Here is a 24,126-nt window from a genome sequence, read left to right on the forward strand (position 1 = left end):
CTCTCTCTCTCTCTCTCTCTCTCTCTCTCTCTCTCTCTCTCTCTCTCTCTCTCTCTCCTATTTCCCTCTTACCTCTATTTTAATTTCCCTTTAGAAGTATGAACCTGTAGTTCATACTTTAAGAGCTTTAGAGGTATAAGATAATGTTAAATGATTCATTGGGGAGGCTAATCTCCCAAAGGATCACAGGGAAGATTGCAAAGATAGGATTAACTCTCCCCTTCTTATTTGTAAATTTAATCAAAAAGTGAAGACATCCATGCTTAATGTTAAGTATGGGAAGTCCACAAACCACTTACTAAAGTGGTTTGCACCTCCAGGAGTGACTGACTGCACCCTGCCCTCCTCGGCAGTGCTAAGCAAATTTAAAGACTGCAATTGGTCTCCATAAAGTGGAGGAAGGGTCAGGAAGGTATGTTAAGGCCTTTAAAAGAGGCCAAAACTTCCTGTCAAGGAAGTCTTTGGATTGAATCTGGGGTGTGGAGGACCAGGGACTCTGTTAAGACTGCTCTTGGATTATCTTCTTTTGGAGCCACTGTTTGGGTGAATGAAAAGCTGACTCCTTTCCTGGCTTCTGGAGAGATAGTTTCCTGAGAGGTCTTCCCATTTTGGAGGAGGCTGAGTGGGTATTCACCATTGGGCCCTCTGGTTGAGGATCCTCCAACTGAGGGCCAATTAGCCATGCCTGGTTTGAGCCAGGCGCCAGGGCAAATATGTAGTGTGCTAGGTTAGATATTTTTCTCTGCCCTCTTTCACATTTCTCTTTCACTCTTCCTCTCTTCTTGTAAATAAAGCTGCTAAACAGTCATTTTGACTTGAGCTATATTTTTTAATTGGTGACCACATTCTCTTATATTTAGTCCAACCATAAATTTAATCTCTACAAAGCTTAGTTCACAGATTTGGAAAGTCTGATTCTATCTGATCCCCTGAGCAGATCTAAACTCTAAATAAGAGCCTGAACCTCTTCTTTTTTTTCTGGTGGGATGTTGTATCCATGGAGCTACAGTAATCCAGAGTAGATGGCTTCACAGTGCAATGCATCACCCAGATGGCCCAGAGATAAGTCCCAGGTACATCCTAGAAAGGGTTCTTCCCAAAGGAGGGTGAATTTATGCCCATGTGACTAATACCTCACATCTGGAATTTGGATAAATGGATTTATGTTAAGCAAAAGATACCTTGGACTATGCGATCCTTGTCTTTTTTCCACTTCAGTGATGGCTGTGAAATTGATAATTATAAATATCAGAATATATATATATATATATATATATATATATATATATATATATATATATAAGCAGAGGACCCAAGCTCCTTCTATTTCCAAATCAAGTGGGTGGTTTTTAATATTACATCTGATGCCCTTCTGTTTTTTTAGTAGAAATTGTTAATACAAAAAGGATTTCAGTCTTAGATGACATCAAATAGGCTGCAGAACGTCCTTCAGATAATTCAGAGAAGAAAAGGATGATGACCTTGGGGAGGCCCAATTGGTCAGAAGTTAAAAGAAAATAAAGCTTTTGAATCAGTGACAGGGCTTGTTGGAGCTCAGTACCCAAGGAGAAAAGAAGAAACTGATGCCCATTCCCAAGAATTTTAGATTCCATACAGACCTAAATAAAGACTTGACAAACAGCAAGCTGATTCATCAGGCTACTAGAAATATTTAATAATTAGAATATTTAATAATAAAAACAGAGTACTTCAAATGATAAATTTAAGCATTTATTTTCTAAATCAAAATACCAATGGATATCATTTTTCTCTAGCAATAAATAATTTGAGTCTGTTAAGTCTTAAGTATAGACTATAAACCCAGTAGGTGTAAAGTACTGCCCAAATTAAGAGCTACCAATTAAATTAAGAGCATTCAATTCTAGGCAATTGATACCAGCAACGGATGTAATAACTATGAAAGCTGTCTTTTTTTTACTTTATTATTTTTTGGGGGTTGCCCAGATAATTTTTGCTTATTAAAAATAATAAATGTATCCAAGAATAACATTAAAGAAGAAAAAACAATTTCAATTAGCTATCAGTGAATTGATACTTTACCAAGTTAAAAAAAATAGCAGCTAAGTGGTTAAAACAACATGAAGGGCCTATTGAGGTTATGAAGGATAACAGTAGCTAGTACAACTATGACCAGGAGGTTGGACATTCTTTTCAATTCAGTCAATGACCTCAACTTCTCTTTTGCAGGAAGGAAAGCCACCCTTCCTTCTGATCCAAGGAGGAAAAAAGTTCCCTTCTCCCCAGACCTGAGAGCCAGAGGGGAACTTGGCCTAATTTCAGCAGCCGAGATGCTGGCCAGCTCCCACCCTCTACTGGGGTCTATGAAAGCAGGAGTGAGAAAAATCCAAAGGAGTCCTCTGGGGAAGAGTATAAGTACATGCTAGCCCAGGGTTCCAGGGGGATACCAGTGCTGCTCTCCCCATCCTCACCCCTCCCATCTGTCCCTGTTTCAGTCATTGTACATTAGCCCATTGGCCAATGGACAAGCCTGAAACTGGAGTGGATGAAGCCTGATTATTTCCTAGGCAGGGAGTAAGGAGGAGCAGCAAAGTTTGTATTTTCAGCTTTACATGAACCCAGTCCTAGCCAAAGAGAGGAGACTTCCTGGGGAGCAGGCAGTGCTGGTGGATACAGGCCCTTCTCAGCTCTTTCTCCTTTAAGACTAAGATGTTGGGATTCACCTGGCTAAATAAAACTAAGTGTGGAGAGATGCAAACAAGAATGTACATTGGGAGAGCTAGCCCTGGACCCCAGCCTTCATGCCCCAGGCTCGCTTATATCACATGCCTGTTCAACCTTCAAATCACTGCAACGACTCCCCCTTACATAGATGCTCATTGCAGCCCATTTTATTTGGAATCGAAGGTAACCATGCAAGTCTCACGAAAGGGCAAATGGCCCAGAACAAGATCAAGGTGTCTCTTCGGGGTGGCCAAAGTCGGCCAGTCCCGGTTGCCTGTGGCATTCGCATCCAGGCTTCTAGTAATGGGCAAGACGTTCACTCAAAGAGGAAGGGTGGAAGAGAAACCTTCAGCGTTCATCTCTTTGGTTTCTAATGTCCTGCCCAGTTCTGGCAAGGGATCAGTCTGGGTTTCTAGAATGGGGTGGGGGGAGTTCATCTTCTTCACAATTACAGGTCATGTTTTTTGATAGCTAGTGAGAAAGAGGCGAGTTGTCTAAACTTGACTGACTACGGCATGAAATAAGGGCATGATAGCTTTATAGTTTTAAATAATGTCAGTTTACCCTATTGAAAATAAAGCTAATTGTATAGTTTTTCAGTTATCCTAGATAAACTCTTAATTGCAGTCATTACTATAGTGTTACAGTGTGGTAACTGTAGTATTTGTACTTATCTCAGATTTCATTTTAAAAATAAGATGGTACATGACTGGTCTTGCCCTCTATTGGTCCAACCAGATTCTCTCTTTCTGGAGAGGTCTGGCAGGAGGATGCCCTCCCATAGGCATAGGGAAGACAGATAACTTTTGGATCTTCCCAAACTTTCTAGCTTTGACTGAGACACACCTGGCTGCAATTGGTATTGGAAAAAAACGGTTCCTTGCCTATGGCCCAGCAGTGTGTAGGGGATGTAGTCAACAGTTGTGCCCCGAGGCACAAGCCTAGAGGAATCTCTATGATCTGATGTAACCTGGCCCTCCCTCTTTTCTTTTGCTGCTCCTCCCCTTTCCCTGGCCATGGACTTTTGAGGCCTCTGCATCCAAGGATGCAATGGACTTTGGTTCTTCAGGCTAAAGGCTTCCTTTAGAGAGCTGCGTCCTCTTCCCCTTCCATGATGCCACACATCCCTTCACAGCTCTGTCAAGGTGACTCTTTTCTCCATTCAGCAAATACAAAGGATGCGTTTGGGTGCCTACCTCCATCCCCCTTCCACCTTCAGGTTCCGTGGGGAGTGGTTCTGTTCCTTGGGAAGCCAAGCACGGCTCAATCCCTAGAGAACCTGGTCTTTGTCACACCCACCTCCACCTCAGAGCCCTGACTCAACCACTTGCCTTCTGACCTCCGAGGGACTCCAGTTCCCCAAAGGCTATATGGGGATGGACTAGGGAAAGGGCCAAGTATTCCCTGCCTGCCGGCCTTTTCAGGAGTCTCTCCTCTGGGAATAAGTTTTGCTTTTTTCCCTGATGAAGGGTTATGATATCACTATGGAGCAAAGACTCGGGCTTTTCTGTAATGACCAGTTTGTTTGCTTCTATGTAGATATTGTAAATGCTGCTCACTTAACCAGGCTCTCTCCAACAGGCTGTCATTTTAATGGGCAAATCATCCTACGGGCACCCGCCATCACTAATCACCAATAACAGAGCAAGGGAGGTGCTTTCAAAGTGTGTCTTGTGGATCTTCACCCAACTTTGTGTCGGCCACTGAAACTTAAATGGACACACGACCCAAATCCAGCCCATCTGCATGTCGCTGCGGGGCTGCTTATCTGGGTCGTATAAGCAATAGTAATAATAATAATAATAATACACAGCACTAAGGATGGAGAGCTTTGTTGGCAAGTGGCTCCTTTCCACAATTCAGGAGAAACCCAGTGGGCGCCAAATCTCCAAGCCCTAGAACGAGTCCCGTGCTGGTGGGTTTTTTACATCCTCAGCACACGGCAGCTAATTCAGGCGATTCTAGTGACCATCTACCCTATCGAGATTCTTGGGGAATTCAACAATTCTTCAGCCATTGTAGCTGCACCATAACTGCTCAGTGGGGAAATTCGCTTCCCAAGAACTTCCAAAGAGAAGATTATTACCTAAAGGTTTTCAAGGCAGGGCAGCTGCTGTCTGTAAGAGAATTCTCTGGAGAGGCTGAGGTCAGGAGCCTGGGGTCCAACGGGAATGTTTCTCCCTCCAAGACATCCCACTACTTGCCAGCCTTCTATCAGGCGATTCCCAAATCCAAAGACCTCTCCTGGGATTCCCCAAACCAACACTCCCCCTCCCCCAGATAACTACATTATGGAGACGCTTCCCCAAGAATTGTTCAGCTGCTACTCTGTCCTCCAGAGCCCGTGAGTAGATTCCCTCCATTCACGGGTGCAGAGGGCGATTCGCTCTGAACTAGGCTTGCCTGCATGTTTTCTACAAATACCAAGACATAGAGTTTCCATTCTGAACATCGTCGTGGGAGAGACCTCCCCGCTGGCACTCGCTGGATACGATGCCCCAGGCTGCTACTCGACCTTCAACCCTTTGGACTTAAATTCTGTGTGAAGAATCTGCGACAAACACCTCCCAAACTCCTCTAGGATCATCTGCTCAGCCAGGCACTCCGAGTAGTGTTCCTTCTCCGCCTCTTCCCCTTGGGCAAGGAGGCAGGCGCAGGTCGCTTCCACCACTTCCCAGGAGATACACGTATAAGGCGGCCTGGCGAAAACAAACGGGTTACAAGAGCAACATTTCAAATGCTGCCGCTTTGGAAATTCCATTTACCTTCATTCAACACAAAGTTTAGGCTCATGAGAACCACCAGCCGTCACGTGGCATGGGAGCCAGCAAAGTAGCGATCGCTGAGATCCTGGAGGGAATCTGCGGGCTTCTGACCCTGACCCTGGCCAGTTCCAGGCATCCTTGGCATTTTGACCAATTATCCAGCAAAAGGCTTTGCCCCTAGAGAGCCAGATGCATCAGCATTCCCTGGAGCCCAATTCATTTTCATCATTTAATCAGGACACCTTGCGAAGAAAGTTCAATGCAACCAGACTGCTAGCCTTTGACCCAACGTCCCACACATCATCTATGCCAGAGCTGATGGGCTCCATAAAATAAAATATTTTTTTTAATGCCTGCGATTGGTGGCACAACCCCTCCCACCCGCACAGGGCAGTCTCTGAAAGATGCATCATTAAACCCAACTGGTTCCCGGACAGCAGACTGCCCTCTGCCAAATGGCTCCAGCTGGGCATCTTCCATCATCTGCCTTGTTCACTCAAGTTGGGCACCTTCCACTTTCTACCTTATTGGCTCCAGTTGGGCACCTTCCACTCTCTACCTTATTGGCTCCAGTTGGGCACCTTCCACTCTCTGCCTTATTGGCTCCAGTTGGGCACCTTCCACTCTCTGCCTTATTGGCTCCAGTTGGGCACCTTCCACTCTCTACCTTATTGGCTCCAGTTGGGCACCTTCCACTCTCTGCCTTATTGGCTCCAGTTGGGCACCTTTCTCACGAGCTTGACGTCCAGGTCACCCATCCCCACACTACGATGAAGGCTTGGAATGGAGACTAACAAGCTAGTGAATGGAGACAGGCCCATGCCATGCTTTATGCCAGCTCCCAAGGGCATTCTGAATTATAGAATTCAGGAGCTGACAAGGCTCCTACAGTCTAAACTAAAGCCCTCTGAATACTGGTTGGGGTCTCCTCATGACTAACTCGGTTCCATGCACAGATTTCGAGGGAAAGATGAATGACACCACACTGTGTAGGCTAGGTGGCCTGATGGATAAAAAGCTGAGCCTGGAGTCAGGAAGACCCGAGTTCAAGTCCCACCTCATATATTACTAGATGTGTGACCCTGAATCTCTGTCTGCCTTTCCTCATCTGTAAAACGAGGATAATAGCAGCACCTAACTCACAGTTTGTCATGAGGATCAAGTGGCATATTACCTGGCACATAGTGGGTGCTCTGTAAATGTGAGCTATTATTTTTATTATAAACGACTCCTGTACCCAGGAAAAGATGAAGCAGAAAATCTGCATCAATGTTTTATGAGAAATGTAAGCGGTGGGGGATGGTAATGCAGCCAAACGCTATTTACTTGGAAAAGTAGAAAGAGGAAATGGGAGAAAAATCTGTGAGCAAGGTGGAAGGGGCAAGGGGGAGGCTGCCCCCACAGAGGATAACCAGGTTCTCACATGGCAGCAGACCAAGGCTGTTACCACAATAAATACATTGCCCAGACCTGGGCTGATGAGGGAAGGTGCCGTTTATGGCCGTGTTTGGGCAAAATTGTGCAGAGAAAATCTTAGAGTCATTCTACAGCTCAACGCCGGGGACGTTTTGGCTTTCACTAAGGAATACATATACGCCAACATGCTTATACGTGTGCGCCAACATATGTGACATGCATTCCCACCCGCATATATGAGAGCCTCGACCAATTCATAAGTCAACAGAATCTCAGTTCAATGAGGGGAGAGACTGCTTTGGTCTTGGCCGAGGCATCGCTAGTGCCCAGCACGGTGCCTGGCATTCAGTAGGTGCCCAAGAAATGCCCGTTTCATTAACTGAATCTGCCGGGTGATTCCAGTGACAAAATCTCCCACTTGGCAGTTATATTCTGGGCACCATATTTTTGACCCTTATTTTCTGTCTTAGTAACAACTCTAAAACATAAGGGCAAGGGCTAGGCAAATGGGGCTCAGTGACTTGCCCAAGGTCCTACAGCTAGGAAGTATCTGAAGTCAGACTTGAACCCCGTCCTTCTGATTCCAGGCCTGGCTCTCTATCCATTGTGCCAACTAGGGGAGAGCAGCCTGAATGGTGAGGAGAGAAGAGAGCTTTCGAGATAAGGATTCGTTGAAAGGACCAGGGATATTTATCCAGAAGAGAAGGCTCAGGGGGGCACAGCAGAGATATCAGGTATTTAAAGGACTGCCACATGGAAGAGGGGTTTGATGTGATCTGCCTGGATCCAGAAGGCAGCGCTAGGAACAAGAAAGGCGTGTTTGGGCTTGAAATAAAGAAGACTTCCTTTCAGTGAGGTCCCTGCCAAAGTTGAGTGGGCTGTCTTGGAAGGGAGGAGGCCCCAAGCCACCCCCCTCACTGGAAGCCTTTAGGAAAAGGCTGGACAAACACTCACTAGGTGTGGTGATGGAGGAGATTCTTGTTCCAGTTTGGGTTGGATGAAGTGGCTCCTTTCCCAACAAGACAGTTTCCCAAACATCCCATGGGCTGCTCTCACATTTCCGCCTCCTCCTGCCCCCCCAGCCTTCCACGCCTTATGCTCCCAGTACCTTTAAGTGATCTTCCTATGATGTGGACTCCAGGACCATCCCCAGGCCTGGAGGCCTCCTTTGGCCCCTTCTCCAGATCATCACTGGCCTCTTTAAACGTCCTTTGGGGCCCCTAGACTTAAAGTACTCCAGAAATGGTTCAAGTAGGGCAGAGGATGTTGGGGTTCGCTCCCCTTTGGGCTTAAACAGCTTGCAGCCCAGAAGAGTATGTGCATTTTTGGGAGGGGGGAGAGTGTGCCATGTAACACAGCTGACACACATTAGCCTGGCGATCCATTAGGGTCCCAACCAAACAGATGCTCCGAGCCTTGCTATTGGCCACCCCCAGGAGCATGGCTGCAGGCACTGAAGCCATCCCCATCCCCATGGCCAGTTCTAGATTTCCTCTCGTCTCAGCTCCATGGTTTGTCCTTCCCTCATTGAGCCACAATTTCACGCCGCCTACCTGTCTTTCCTGAACTTGGGCAACACAGCAAACTTGGATGGCGAAAAAAGATGGCCGCCTTCAGAGCCTCCAATCTCCACGTAGTTGGGCATGTTCAGGAGGGTTTTTCGTTCTGGGCTTTCTTCATAATTTTTGCAACCGATACATTTGCAAATAGAAGAACACATAATTTTGGCCTGGCAACATAAATGCTTTGATTAAAGAATTCAATCGAGAAAACACTTAGCAAGTGCCCGTAATATGCAGAGAGAGCTCCACCCGCAAAATATTATCACCAGACCTCATTTCAAACTGGCAAACTCCATTTAAATCTTCCCTGGAGGGAGGGGGGAAATGTGTGCAAAAAGGGAGGGGATCACCCAAGGGATCTCTTCCAATTCCATAGAAAATCTGCCAGTTTTTCCCAGAAAAAAAGGCAGACGATGAAGAGTGGGCTAGAAAGAGGCAAAAGGGAGATGGAGCCGCAGAGCAGGCTTAATATGCTCCTTTCTGGGAGGAGAGCCAGCCCCGGATGAATGGCAGCAGGGTGCAGCTCCCGACAGGGAAGCGAGTGGGGGTGACTGTGTGCGCACACGTTTACGTGCCCTCACTTTTGGATTTTATTTTTTAAAAATCCTTACCGGAGTCAGAGTGGTAACGGTAGGCAATGGGGGTCAAGTGACTTGCCCAGGGTCACACAGCTGGGAAGTGTCTGAGGCCAGATTTGAACCCAGGACCTCCCGTCTCTAGGCCTGGCTCTCCATCCACTGAGCTACCCAGCTGCCCCCGTGCCCTCACTTTTATGTATGTTCATATTGGCAAGTTTGCCAAGCACTGAGCAAAATAGAAGTTGGAATTGGGTTTGCCTTCCTTCTAGAAATCCCAGCACACTAGAGAGATGCAAAGAGATGCATTCACTTAGAGAACTGCCAACGGGTCATATCTGAGCCCCAACTCCCACCCCAGAGTGACAACTCCTACTTTGTTCTCTGCCTGTGAACCAAGGAGATATGGCTCATGCTATTTCGAAAAACCCCAACAAACTCTTGCCTCATCTTAGAACTGTTACTAAGTATTGGTTCCACGGCAGGAAAGCATAAGGGCTAAGCATTTGGGGTTAAGTGACTTGCCCAGGGTCACACAGCTAGGAAGTGTCTGAAGCCAATGGCATTATTAATGAGATCCCATAATTGGCCCACAACCTCGATATAAATAAATGTGTTATTGTATGTATATTGTATTATATAAATAAATATGAATTTCTATAGAGTTATAAAATAAAGGTAGAGATTAATTAGACACAGCTAATGATGATGATCACTGTGGATGACCAGAGTCAATTGGACATAAAATTGTCATCAGAATACCACATAGTGTGAAACAAATGTCTACTCAGTGACCAGCATTGGGGCCCCCGAGAAGAAGTGCTAGCATCGTCAGTACGGTCTCGGTGAGAGCAGCACCATTCATCTGGTGGAGCAGCTGGGTGGATCAGTGGGTAGAGAGCCAGGCCTGGAGATGGGAGGTCCCGGGTTCAAATTTGACCTCAGACACTTCCAAGTTGCATGGCCCAGGACAAGTCACAACCCCAGTTATCTAGCTCCTTCCTTCTCTCCTGCCTTGGAACCAATACTTAATATCAATTCTAAGACAGAAGGTAAGGGGTTAAGCAAAACAAATAAATAAACAAACAAACAAACGAATAAATGAATGAATAAATAAATGAATGAATGAATGGATGGATTGATGAATGAATGAATGAATGAATGAATGAATGAATGAATGAATGGCTGGTAAGTCCTTGGACCTTACTCTGTATCTCAGATCTCCGACAGATAATGTCTCACCACTCAGTGATCTGGATTTGTGATGATGGCTCAAGTAGCTGATTTTAGGAACATAGTTCTAAAGACAACACTTAAAACCCTTCTCTCCCCACTAAAGGCCCTACACAAAGAAAACAAATCCCCTTCTTGAGGTGAAGGTTCCTGCTTCAAAGAGAGGGCTCTTCTTCCTCCATATTTCCACCTCCATCATGGCAGGAGGTAGAAGACAGGGAAAAAGGGAAAGGAAGAAACTAGAGAAGATCGCAGCCCCCCATTTGACTGCCAGTAAAGCCCACGACCCACAGCTTGGTCCTCACCTGCCCATGAAGAAACCACCTGGCACCTTCTCATCTTGAGGAACAGTGGTGACTTGGGCCAGTCACCTGAAATCTTCCAAGGGGATGACAATGAGGTAAGTAGGAGCTACCTGCAACCAAAGCACCCTTGCGGGGGGATGGGGGGCATCTAAAGAGGTCCTGAGGGGGCTTTGGGGACCCACCTGTGGCAGAGGTTTAAATGACAGCAAGCCAGTGAAATCTCTATGAACATACTAAGATGAATGAATATTAACGTATGAATAATCTCTATTAACATACATTCACTGCTGAGGCCTTTCATTGCAAAATAGCCCTAGAGAAGCTCTGGGGAAGTCACAGGAGGCACCTTTTAGTTTCTGAAGGAACCAGGACCAAGTAACGAAATCTTGGAACTGACAGGAAACTCACTCCTGCAGGTCCCTGGAGTCTGACAGATAGCCAGGGCTCCCACTAAGGCTGGACGTGGTCCCTTAGAACTGAACCAGAGACCCACAAGTGGCACTGCCAGGGGGGTTAGGAGGCCCCAGTGACATATTGTCCTTATGCTGCTGGAGGGGCTCAGCTGCCCCTCTGGATCCTCCGTATGTGCACAGCTGGTTTAGGGGCATCTATCTGAAGGCAACATGTGGGCTGTTTAGTGAGGGAGAAGGGTGGACAGTGTGGGATTTGGGATCAGGAAGACCCAAGGTCAAATCTTACCTCAGAAACTTAATAAATTGTATGACCTTGGGCAAGTCATTTACCCTCTCTTAACTTGAGTCTCCTCAGCCTCAAAATTATTGTTGTTCAGTTGCTTTTCAGACTTGCCTGACTATTCATGACCCCATTTGGGGTTTTCTTGGCAGAGATCCTGAAGTGGTCGGTCTGCCATTTCCTTCTTCAGCTCATTCATAGATGAGGAAACTGAAGCAAACAGGGTGAAGTGACTTGGCTAGGATCACACAACCAGTAAGTATCTGAGGCTGGATTTGAACTCGGGTCTTTTTGCCTCCAGGCCTGGAGCTCTATCCACTGTGCCATCTAGCTACAGTAATAGCACCTACCTCATCTGGTGTTGTGAGAATCAAATGAGTTAACACTGCAGGTCTTAAAGAATCATATAAATTAGCTCTCACTAGACTGTAAGCTCTTTGAGGGTAGGGCTGGCTACCTTTCTTTGTATCCTCAGCATTCCATCTAGTATCTGAAACTTAGAAGCATATGTAGAAATAAATGCTTGTTGACGTAATGCATGTGGGCATCCACAAATTCAGATCTGGTGGCCTTTTATAAATGAATCAGAAATCAAAGCTGTTTTTTCCTTTTTTTTACCTTCCCTCTTAGAATCAATACTGGGTATAAGACAGAAAAGTGGTAAGGGCTAGGCAATGGGAGTTAAGTGACCTGCCCAGGGTCACCCAGCTAGGCAGTGTCTGAGTCCAGATTTGAACCCAGGACCTCCCATCTCTGGATATGGCTCTCCATCCACTGAGCCACCCAGCTGCCTCTGTATCTTTTCCTTTTTTTTTTAAATGAGGGCAAACATTTTTGTTTATTGTCTTCTTGGAGCTGTCAGCAAGGAGAAGGGTTTTCTAGGAAGGCAGGAGATGCTGAAGACTCACCTCGTAGCACTCACAGTAATTCTTAAGGCAGCCTGACCTCTTGCAATTACACCCTTTGTTATGGCGAGGCTTAATGTCCCCCAATTTTCCTTTCCCAATCTTGGGTTGGAAGGCTTCTGGATTTCGATCCAGACAGGCCTGAAAGAGAAGGGAGAGACAGGTGAGAAATTCTCCCCAGGCTTGTGTGTGTGTGTATATACTTTTCAGGAATGGATGCATGAATGCATTTTATGTACAAACCTCCTCAACCTCGTTTCTGTATCTGTAATAATCCTCAGCACACAGTCAGCAAATAACCCCAGTAACTCTGACAGCACACCCCTTTATCTTTTTAAAAAACCCCTCTGTCCTAGAATTGATACTATTGGTTCCAAGGCAGAAAAACACTAAGGGCTAGGCAATGGGAGTTAAGTGACTTGNAACAGGACTACACCACCATCTCTCTTGGACTCGTTTAGCTTTCGACATGCCAAATATACCAGAATTCTAACCTAAGCATGGCCACTCTGCCCCTGGGGCTCCCCTGTAGGGCACAGACAGGATACTCCTGGGGCTGGAAGCAGGCCTCCTTTGCTTAAGACATAAGAGCTTTTTCTAATGCCTCTCTGAGAGTGGAGAGTAGGCCCGGCTTTAAGGTGTTCTCTCACTTGTTCCTGGGCTATAAGGCCCAGAGAGCCTTCATCCCATGGCCCCAACACCAAAGGAGACCCACTGAGTGGTTCAGTGCAGTCATATTGCAGGGATATCTACGCCCTGCCCTTCCCTCTCATTCTCTGTCTGTCTCTCTCCCATACCTTTCCCTCCTCTCTTCTCTCTGTCACCATCTTAATTTTCTCCCTGTCTCAGTCTCTCTCAAACACATTCCTATGACGTTTGCCCCAAGGAAGGTCTTAGGGAACCACAGGACCCCCCAGGAGTGACAGGGTGGGAGTAGAGCAGACCCTACGAGTCCCATCACTTCCTATTCTCAGGGCATGATTTAATGAGAGCTCTGGGCTTGGGCTTTAGTCCCCAGCTCTGTCACAATTCCTGAAAATCATGTTCTATTACCTCAGTGGTTCCCAAACACTTTTGGCCTACCATCCCCTTTCCAGAAAAAATATGACTTAGCCCCCTGGACATTATTATTTTTAAAATTTTAATCGCAGTTAATAGGAAAGATCAATGCCCCTGTGGCCATCGCCGCCTCCCTGGATCGCTGCAGCACCCACCAGGGGGCGTTGGCGCCCACTTTGGGAATCACTGTATTATCTCAAAGAGTAATCACGCGCCAATGAAGTGTTGGCTTTAAAGTGCTCTGTGCTAGGACACAGCTCCCAGGTTCCCAAGTGAGCGCAGATATCACTCTTGCCCTCCCAATCACCTCTCCTCTATCCACTTGAGGCTGCTCATTCCACAATTTGTCCCGATACCCAACCTCATCTCTACCCACTGCTCCTCCCTCTGTCCTCCAAGGCCAAGACTAAAAGGCTGATCCTTCCCTTTCCAGGACGACCCTTTCAATACCTAAACACAACTCTCATGCTCCTGTTCCCTGACTTCTCATCTCTAGACTCAACATACCGAGTCCTTCAGGAACTCCTCATAAGGCATGATCTTGAGGCCCTTCCCCACCCTAGTTACCATCCTCTGATCAGTCACAGCTTGTCAACATCTTCCCCAAAATGTGAAACCCAGACTTCAGGTGTGGTCTGAGCACACAAGGGAGAGCAGGGGACTGTACCTCTTTAACTTTGGCCTGAGATCATCTGAGTATGGATCGCTCAGCCTGAGCAGGTGGCCTGCTAGAACTTTCAGAACTTTTTCAGAAGTTCTGCTATTTAAGTCCATCCTTTCCTTCCTCTCCTTAGGAAGCCCTATCTTTTTTTTTTTAAGTATTTTTTTTTAAACCCTTGTACTTCGGTGTATTGTCTCATAGGTGGAAGATTGGTAAGGGTGGGCAATGGGAGTCAAGTGACTTGCCCAGGGTCACACAGCTGGGAAGTGGCTGAGGCCGGGTTTGAACCTAGGACCTCCTGTCTCTATGCCCTATCTTTTTTAACCCAAATATCAGCCTTTACGTTTTATTGTTCCATCTTATTAGATTCGACCCATCATTTTAGCCTGTTGAGCTCTTTCTGAATCTTGACCCTGTCAGTTAATGGCTAGCTCTCCCTCCCGGCTTCCTCTCATCTTCAGATGTGATATGTCTGCCATTTATGCCTGCCTACAGGTCACTGGAAAGAGGGAAAAAAAGACAACAGCACAGGACCAAGGACAGCTCCCTGGAGCATTCTTCTAGAGAGCTCTGTCCAAGTTGACATGAAGCCAATAATGATATGATGGATCTGGTCAATCAATCTGTTCTGAATTCAAATAACTGGACTATCCATTGCCCAGTCCACATCTTCCTCATCATGTCCACAAAGATACTATGAGAGCTGAGACAAATGTCCCTCGCTCCCAGCATCCTCTATCACAGATGGGCTGAATAAACAAGAAAACCAAACTTAATGATCTAGTCATACAAGGGTGCTATATTTCGCTATGGCATAAGATATAACAGAATACACAGAAGCCTATTTGGTTCTGAATTTTATGAGCAATTCTTGCTTGTACCAGTCAATCAGTCAGTCAGCAAACATTTCAGATCAAACTCTTAACTATGTGCCAGGCACTGGGGGACGATATAGAGAGGTAAAAGCAAGCCCTGCCCTCAAGGAGCTCACAGTAAGTTGGGACAGAAGACAGGCAAACAAGTCTGAGTATACATGAAGTACGAAGAGTAGAAGACATCAGTCACCCTAGTATTTGGACCATTACTGGGAATACTGGGAAGCTCTGCCGTGCTGCAGGAGGAGGGAGATTGGGTTTAAACTAAACAGATCTGGAAGGATCCTCCTTAAGTCAGGCTTCTGAAGAGACCTAGCTATATGCCAACGGTGACCCCCAAATGGCACCTGTTTGGGTCTTTGTGTCGACAACTTAGTAACATTACATTAAGTAAATGGGCAGTCGCTTAGCAAAGGGGACCTAAAGGCCTCTTTTGGTGGACAGACCTGTGATTTCACCAGGATAGGGAACACCCAGCAATGAAATTTGACCAACACAGATGGGCACAGAGAGCTTCCTGGGCCTGGAGAATCACTTTACCTAGCACCTCACAGGCAGCATGTAGCAGAGGTGGGGCTGGGGCCCAGGCGGATGCCAAGACCAGCTCTCTGTCTACAGTTGCCTAATGAATGAAACACATAAATGCCTCTCACATATTATTCCATTTACAATGGAACCACCATCTCACAGTGTTAAAAGTATTCATCAGGAAGGTCAGCTGCAATGAACCGTAGAAATGTCCACGATGGACACCGTCACCACCAGCAATGTCTTTTTCTGGAGAACAGGGGTGCCATCTGAGTGAAGGGCCCTTTAAATGGGGATTTCTATCTGTCCCAGAGGAGCTGCTGCTGATTCAAAGGCAGGTGGAACAGACCGTGGTCCCTCCCCCCTCAGACCCCTCCTGCTGGGTCCTGGAGTCCCTGACTGAGGGCTCTCACTCATTGACTTGATTCTGATTCAGACTCTGTCTGGCTCCCTTTTAATCTGCATTTGATCCCTCTTTTCCCCACTATCATAAATTGACTCTTAGATCGAATTTAGACAGCCTCATTGAGAGCCATTTTGATTCTTGTCAGCTTTCAGACTGTCAAATGCTTGTCTCAAGAACCCTCTCCTACCTAGACTGGCTTCCTCCTCACCTGTCCTCATCTCGCTCTTTCCCAGGGCCCCACTTTTCCTCATGCATGTCTCCTTTCTGTGTTCTCTTCCTTTGACCCCTCTGGAGAGATGAACTTTCTCATAGAGTCACTGAGTTTCAGAGTTGACCCCCTAGTCCAAAGCTTCTCTGCTGAAGGTACCCCAAAGGGCTCACACTTGCTTGAAGACCTCCAAAGAGGGGGAACCTCTTGAGGCAGCCCACATTTTCCACTTTGGGGTAGCTCTCATTGCTGGAAAGCCTTTCTTGACACCAAAACTAAATCTGCCTCATTGCCACTTCCACCCCTTCTTTCTAGGCTCTCTACTCTGAGGTCAAACGGAACAAATGGAATCCCTCGTCTACAGGATGACCCTTTAAAGAAGACTGTCAAGTCTCTCCCGAGACATTTTTTTTCTCCAAGCTAAGCATCCCCAATTCCTTCAACCTGTATTCACAAGGCACAAACATTGGGCCCTTCACTCTCCTGGCTGCCTTTTTCCAGATGCTCATCCACAAATCTTCCTAAAACATGGAACACAGCCAAAATGATGACCTTCATTTCTTGGCTTCCCTATTACCCTGCTGATTCAGTGTGTGGACTTTTAAACAGTTCAAATCTTTTTCAGATAAGCTACTTCCTAGTCACACCTTCTCCCATATTACTCCTATGAAATCAACTTTGGAACCCACATAAGGCTGAATATTTATTAAATTCCATCTCATTACACTTGGCTCAGTGGTTGAACCTGTCAAGTCTTTTTTTTTTTTTTAAAACCCTTACCTTCCGTCTTAGAGTCAATACTGTGTATTGGTTCCAAGGCAGAAGAGTGATAAGGGTAGGCAATGGGGGTCAAGTGACTTGCCCAGGGTCACACAGCTGGGAAGTGTCTGAGGCCAGATTTGAACCTAGGACCTCCCGTCTCTAGGCCTGGCTCTCAATCCACTGAGCTACCCAGCTGCCCCCCTGTCAAGTCTTTTTTGATCCTGACTCTGTCAATCAATGTTAGCCCTTCCTCCTAACTTTGTCATCTGCTAATGTATACGTCTACGCATGCCTTCCCTAAAGCTACTAAAAGTAAATGCTTAAACCCTAGACCTAACCCTGGAGACCGCCTTTGAAGTTGATTTTGAACCATTGATGGCAACCCTTTTGACCCCACCTTTTTGTTGTCTTGATGGCCTCGGCTCACTGGGAGCTCCAGGACTCCTGACACCAAGCTGATGGTTCTGTGGCCCACGTTAGCTTTCATCTTTTGGCACCTATCCTTCATCCCATCTTCTCTCCATGCCTTCTGAAATGAGGCACTCCTTGGTGAGTTCCCTATGTAGCCACATCCATAATGATGCAGTGCCAAGAGTGCTGCTTGGTATGGCTGGGATAATAATAACCAACAGCAGAGAAAAGGCAGAATTCTGGTTTTATTTCCATCTTCTGTGCCAAGGAGAATGGACTAGAACAAGAACAGAATGAAAATCTCTAATGGAGAGTTGATTCCTTAGAGAAATAGGGAGAGTGTAAGAGAGCTGGTCACACAGCTAAGAAGGGTCTGAAGCCAAATTTGAACTCGGAATCTTCTGGACTCCAGCTCAGCGCTCTATCCACTGTGCCACCTCAATACTCATAACAGTGTAATATGATGGTCAAAAAAACTAATGGAATCTTGAACTGTATTCCGAGAAGTAGGATTTCCAGTAACTGGAGATTGTTATTCCTACAGCACTCTTCTGTGGTCAGTTCTGGATGCGATAGGCTAGGTGGGACATTGATAACGTAGAGAGCATCCCCAGGAGGGTGACCAGCATGGTGGATGGGCGATTCCATAACATGATGAATGTTGAACCTGTAAGAGAGAAGACTTGGGCAGTGGTTGGGAGTGGGAACAGGGCAAGATTTAATATTCCTGTTCAAGTCTGGAAAATAGTCAGGGGGAAGAGACACTGGAGGCAGAAGCAGGAGCAATGAGTGGAGGTTATCAAAGGTAAATTTAAGGCGGATACATCAGGGAACCTTCTCGAGCCTGAGGAATTATCCTAAGAGGAACGGGTTGCTTCTCCAGGTGGCATGTTCCCTCTATGGGAAATCCTCACTGGTTTGGATGACCACCTGCCAGGTCCATGCAGCATGTGTTGAACCAGATGGCTTCCAAGATCCTTTCCAACTCCCAAATTCTGTGATCTTGTGATTTGCTGCAGTCAGTAGCAGTCAGAACAATTCATATTTCTACAACACTTAAGAGTTTCCATGCTGCTGATGCTATGAGATAAATGTGATGATTCTTATGTCCACTTTACAGATAAGGCAACTGAGGCTCAAAAAAGTCAAACGACTTTCCCAGAGATGTAAGTCAGTAAGACATGGAGCTGGAATTTTTTTCGAAAAGTTCTTTTGGCTGAAGGTCTGTCCTCTTTCCACAAAACCATTCTGAATTCAAACAGTGCCACAAATTCATTACTTACTCTGCAACTTGGGGCTAGTCATTTGAATGCTACAGGCCTCGTTTTCCTCATTCTCATGATGCCAAGGTTGCATCAAGTGACTCTGAAGATTCATCCAAACCCCCAAAGCTCTGACTCTTCCTTCATCCTGGCATCCTCCCTTCAGGGAGTTGGCCCAGTCCATCTTCTCAGTGGGGCCATACCTGCTCCCTGCTGGCCACTTGCATCACTGTCCCACCTGTCAGCAGCAGGCCGATCAACTGCAGCAATGGCCACGGGCAGCTCGGATTTAAAGGGCCCATCAGAGGGAACCCCCAGGGGGTCTGATCATAGAGGGCGGCCAACCCCGACCCAAGGGCTCAGCTTCCTCAGCTCAGGAGCCTCTGCTCACCAAGGAGGATGTCAAACACCCAAAAGGAGGTGAAGGTAAACATCAATCAAAGTGGAGGGAACAGGCGATCCCCAAAGAGAAAGCCTAGAAAATCTTCTGGAGTCAGACTAAACCCCACAGAAAGATCAGAGACCCTAAATGAAAGCATGAAACCCAAAGGGATCCCCCCAGTGGACCAGAGACCACGATGCAGAACGGTATGTGAAGGCACCAAAGAGTGACAGAGGCCAGTGAGAGTGGGGAGCCGGAGCCTCATTCGGAGAGCCCCCCAGAGACTCCAAGACAAGTCATCTGAGGATGAGCCAAGTTCAACTGAAAGTCTACATTCAATTAGGATGACAGCTTCAGGAAGGAGCACGGAGGAATGGCCACACCAGAAACCTGCCTGTTTCCAGCAGTTTGGCAGCTGCCGTGATGGGATGTTACACCCTGCTTGGTGTCTTCTTGCTCTAGGACCACCCTCAACCCAAGACAGCAACGACTGCAGCAACCCCCCCCCAATAAAGGAAAACAACAGAAGGCACCAGTCAGGATGGCACCTATACCAACGCTCACTCCAAGGTGTATGGCCAGATGGCCCACTTTCAATATGGTGAAGACCGAGACTCAACTCGCAATCGATGCTTCCACCTAGGGTCTGAAGACCAAGACTAGAGGAGACCGCAGAGCCACCATGTGCCTGGGTGATCCTGAATGAGGCCTCAGTTTCTTCCTTTGTAAAGAATAAAGAAAAAACCCTATACTACCTATGTATTCCTTAAGGTTGCTATGGAGATCCCATGAAAGAATGGATAATCTTCTAAGAACTTTGAACAGCAGGAAGAATGCTGGTGCTGAAATCAAGATGCTGGGCTCCAAGTTCCAGTTCTGGGGTTTACAGGCTGGATGATCCTGAGCAAGTCCCTTCCCTTCTCTGAAGCTCAGCCTGCCAACCTTTCACTATTTGGGCCAGCCATCTCAGGAGGCTGTTGTAAGGAAAGGACTTCCTCTGAGCTGTAGATTTGACCCTCGATCCACACACATTGACAGTGACATCATCCCCTGTGATGGGGTCTGCCATCACAGAGTGGCCTCTAAGGCCTCTTCTGCCTCTAAATGTCTGGTCCCATCATCCTAGGTGTAACAGATCTCCAAGAATTTGGCTTGTATGAGTTTCTCAGTATGGCCCAACATACTGCCTGGTTACCAAGAGCCAGGAGGGACCATGCCTCAGAGGCGTCAGATCTGCTTCTCCAGCAAACACCACGTAGTCTCTTGTCTGGCATTTAAGGCCCATTAAGACCCATAGGAACTTATCAGTTAATGGTCTGGGTCAACAGCTGATCCAGAAAGAGGAAGGTCAGGGTCTTGCTGGTCATGAAAAACAGTGAGCTGCCCCACCATCTTCCTCCTTTTCCTTCTGAAAGACGTCAACAGCAGTGACACTTTTCATACCCAAGGCCTTCCCTCAGTGCTTAACAAAGGAAAATGGCTATTCCAGATTCTAAATGGAGCCTTTTCCTTGAGTCCAGAAGGTCAGGATCCATTTTTCTGGGCTTAGATAGCAAGGGGTGGGTCAGGCTTTCTATGCTCTGCCATATTTAACCCTTCAAGACATGAGATTGTATCCAGATTTCAAAAGTATTTCAGCCAAGGAAAAAGGCAAAGAGAAAGAAGCATTTAAATGGGGGAGGGGGAAGATGGGGAACCCAATCAGCAATGGAACAAGCATGCCTTCTTGGGTTCCGTAAGAGATTGGCTTTTTGTTCTCCTGAAAGGAGTGATCCTATTCTGAAAGCTGGAGCTGATGGACAAATAGGCCAGCAGAAAAGGCAAAGAATCTTGGCAACAGAAGGAAGTTAAAAGCTGCCCCAGCGATCTCACAGGCTACGTGGGAATCCTCTCTACAAGCATCCCCAGAATATGGCTGTCCAGCCTATGGATGATCACCGGCAGCGATGGGAGTCTCTCTCTCTCAAGGCAGACCATCTGATTCCTATCGGTTCTTTCTACAGAGCTCTCACCCCTCTGGAGCCACCTTTCCCCATAACAGACCTTCAGATGGGGAAGGAGAATGGCCACATGCTTTCTGCTCTGCTCCGGCTCTATTTGTTTCCACGTACCTTTAAAGTACGTGAATGTTGCTCACGAACCTCCCCTCACGGTTACTGCTAATTCCTCCTAAGGATTTAGGTTCTATTGGTCACAGGGTCATAGACAGACCTAGAAGGGGTCTCCGAGACCATCCTGTTCAATGCCCGATTTTGCCGATGAGGAGACTGAAACCCAGGGACGTTTGGGATATGACCAAAGTCCCTTAGGTAGTAAATAACAGAGAGAGGATTTGAATCCCAGACCTCATTCTCTAAAGCGGGACCCTTTCACTATGCTTTTTCACTACCTCTCTGTGAACAGGGTGTCCTTAGCAAGGAAGCAGAGGCTTAGTTTTCGTTTTCATGATTAAAATCTCTTAAAAATTATAGGCAAGCTGTTAGGGAGATGATCACTTCTATGAAATTTATTCAAATTTCGTTGTAAAAGTAAAAACTTAATTCTTGGTTAAAAAGCAATGGCCAAGTGACACTTTAGCTAAGATAATCGATTTCTTTTTTTTTAACCCTTATCTTCTTTCTTAGAATCACTGCTAAGTATTGGATCCAAGGCAGAAGAGCAGTAAGGGTGGGCAATGGGGGTTCAGTGACTTGCCCAGGGTCACCCAGCTAGGAAGTGTCTGAGGCCAGATTTGAACCCAGGACCTCCCATCTCTAGGCCTGACTCTCAATCCACTGAGCCACCCAGCTGCCCCCAAGATAAATTATTTCAAATGATAATAAATCGGTGTGAAATGCTCCTTTTAACATACTTCCTGCCATGACAAAATGGGGTGGGTTAACAGTTGTTGGATTTAAGGCACTCCCACTCATAGGCTCTGACCCCATGGCCAAGGGGGCCCTCAGAGGGCCATCTAGTCCAACCTCATCAGTCTACAGAGGAGAAAGAAGAGGACTCCTCCAGCCCAACTCAGCACCACCTTACCATCTGCCTCCAATCCAAGTGGAAGCTGAATAGGGAGACGAGGGAGAAGAGAGATAAGCAATTCACAGAGAGTGAAGAATTCTTTTCCATTTCCACCCCTTTCCCTTTCCCTTCTTTTTTTTTTTCACTATTACATCCTCTGGCCCATTTCCCACATAAGAAATCTATACCAAACATCTTAGAAAAAAAGAAAAAGAGATTGCCATTGGCTGGTTGGCCTCTTAAAATGAAATAAAAGACAGTAGATGGTCAGTAACTAGGGATCCTCAGAGAACCTGTCCTCCTTCTCTGCAAGCCCTCGACACCCCAACTCTACTAGACTGGTCATGTAAAATCCTCAAAGAAAAAAAAATGTACCTGACATAAACATTGGTTCCCTAGGAACACAAGGTATGGTGACTGCAGGCCTAAGGACAGTCTCATTTGTAAAATCTCCAGGGATTCCCTAGTTTGTGCTCAGAACAGCCTCTTTCCGGCTTCTGATTTCTCCTCCTCCCTCTCCTGCTGTCTGTTTGGCCATTTCATTGCTTGCCAACCAACTAGAAAGCTGAAACTCAAGCATGCTTATTTGGATGATGTGACCAGCGGCAGCAGAAGGTTCGTTATGGAAGAAGTGAAGTTGTTGGTTACAATCAAGATTGGCACATTTTGTGGTCTCTTTTCATCTCTGTTTCATACATCCTTTATTTGCTGTTAAAAATGATAATGACATTTAGTCTGGCAATAAACATTTAGGAAGAGAAATAATACTTCTATCTATGGACGTCCCATTCAGCATGAGTCTAATCCCTTTAAATTCGGGGTCTGTGCCCTTGTTCTTTTGGATAATTGGGTTTCAATATCATTGGCTTCCTTCATTATTTGACATGTTTTCATGTATGAGCTTAAAAATGTTCTTGAGAGAAGGGTTCTCTAGGCTTCTCCAAATGGTCACAAACGGCTCTCCCCTCTCTCCCCCACCAAAAAAAAGTTCAGAGCTCCTCCCCGTTTTAGACGCAATCTAAAAAGGACGACTGTCCTCGTGTTAGAGTACAGTTTTGGAGAAAATCTCTGCCTGGGAGTGAGAGGCATCCAAAAGCCATCAAGGTCTTCCATCAAAGTCCCTGCCAAGTTATTCCTGAGACAGAGGCAAAAAGGCTAAAGGAGGAGATTCTGTGGGAGGCTTCCCAATCTCCAACTGGGAAAACTAGAGGAAGATCTCACGCCCGATTTAGGGCAAAAGGAGGAATAACACTAAACTCTAACATATGGCTTGTCTAACTCTTACTAGCTCAATCTAGTGGCTCGAGCCCCCATATCCTTGCCAATAAGGAGCAGGATGGTTGGTCTAAAAAATCTTACATTCAGCCTAGATTTACAGTGAAGTGACTTCATTGCAGAATTGATTCTCTCTCCCCCCTCCCAGCTGCGTGCTGCAGTCAAAATGTATACCAAAATAGTCAACATTCATGAAAACAAACAGCTTGTATATCTCAGGATTGTCCCTATTTGAGATGCTCACTTTGCGAAGGATTAGGAAACACTTTCGGCAAACTCTCTTTGGGGCTCTTGCCTCGGTAGAAGGTAAGATCCTTGAAGGTAGGGACTGCACAGTACTTTGCACACCACGGGTGCTTAATATATGTCTGCTGAATGGCAATGAATTGCTCAAATGAAAAAGAAAGCTTCCTGCTCAGAAAGGGAACTTTACATTAGATGCTACAATAAGCTTTCATCTGGAAGCATCAATATCTAAAAACTTGGAAAAACACAAATCCAGGACCACAAAACTCTTCTTTTTATGCTGGCCTGATGGGGCATTTGTTGTGAATAAATGATTCCTTCTTCAATTTTTGTAGGTTCAACTGGTATTTTATTAAACTTGCATACAGTACTCTTTGAAACACACATTTTTTATAAATGAAAAACTCCACATTTAGAGCAAGACAGTCAATGGCAGCCATTCTTGCCTCCACCTACTTCCAATAGAGATTCCTTAGAGAGTAAAGCAAATACGTCCTGAGCAGAGACATACTACAGCCCCATGCAAAAGCTCTGGTTAGAGGGGACAGAACAAGAAGGAATAGAGAAAGAAGGAAGGTTCCTAGGAGCAGTCCCCTCTGCCTCCTCCCCGCTTTCCCTTGACCTCACAAAACCAGTAGCTCTTGCCACATGGATTTCTCTCCTGGATACCCCCCCAATAGAATGATGCTGTCCTCCTCTCTTCTCCCCAAAGGACAAACCCAGTGGGGTTGGCTTTCCCTGACCTGTGTCCCTCTTATGTGGTCTCCCTCCATTCCCTCCATGAACGGACATGCCTTGCCTTCATAAAGGCTGTGCCACCAGTAGGTTGAAATAGCTATGTATCTTCTGTCACTCCAGTATTATTACTTGATGCCAATTCAGTTTTTT

General features: G+C 46.2%; 1 protein-coding gene across 1 annotated transcript in view; it reads right to left on the reverse strand.

Annotated features, from left to right (window-relative positions):
* Positions 1–5,209: 5,209 nt before the first annotated feature.
* The window catches only part of TESMIN (testis expressed metallothionein like protein), a 54,904-nt gene continuing 35,987 nt past the window's right edge, over positions 5,210–24,126 (reverse strand). The window contains 6 exon segments of the mRNA XM_044682060.1: positions 5,210–5,402; positions 8,438–8,613; positions 12,161–12,298; positions 15,441–15,529; positions 18,533–18,652; positions 23,237–23,403. Of these exon segments, the coding sequence (XP_044537995.1) occupies positions 5,210–5,402; positions 8,438–8,613; positions 12,161–12,298; positions 15,441–15,529; positions 18,533–18,652; positions 23,237–23,403 (883 nt within the window).

The sequence above is a fragment of the Gracilinanus agilis genome, chromosome 6, assembly GCF_016433145.1.
Source record: "Gracilinanus agilis isolate LMUSP501 chromosome 6, AgileGrace, whole genome shotgun sequence".
In the NCBI taxonomy this organism is placed as follows: Eukaryota; Metazoa; Chordata; class Mammalia; order Didelphimorphia; family Didelphidae; genus Gracilinanus; species Gracilinanus agilis.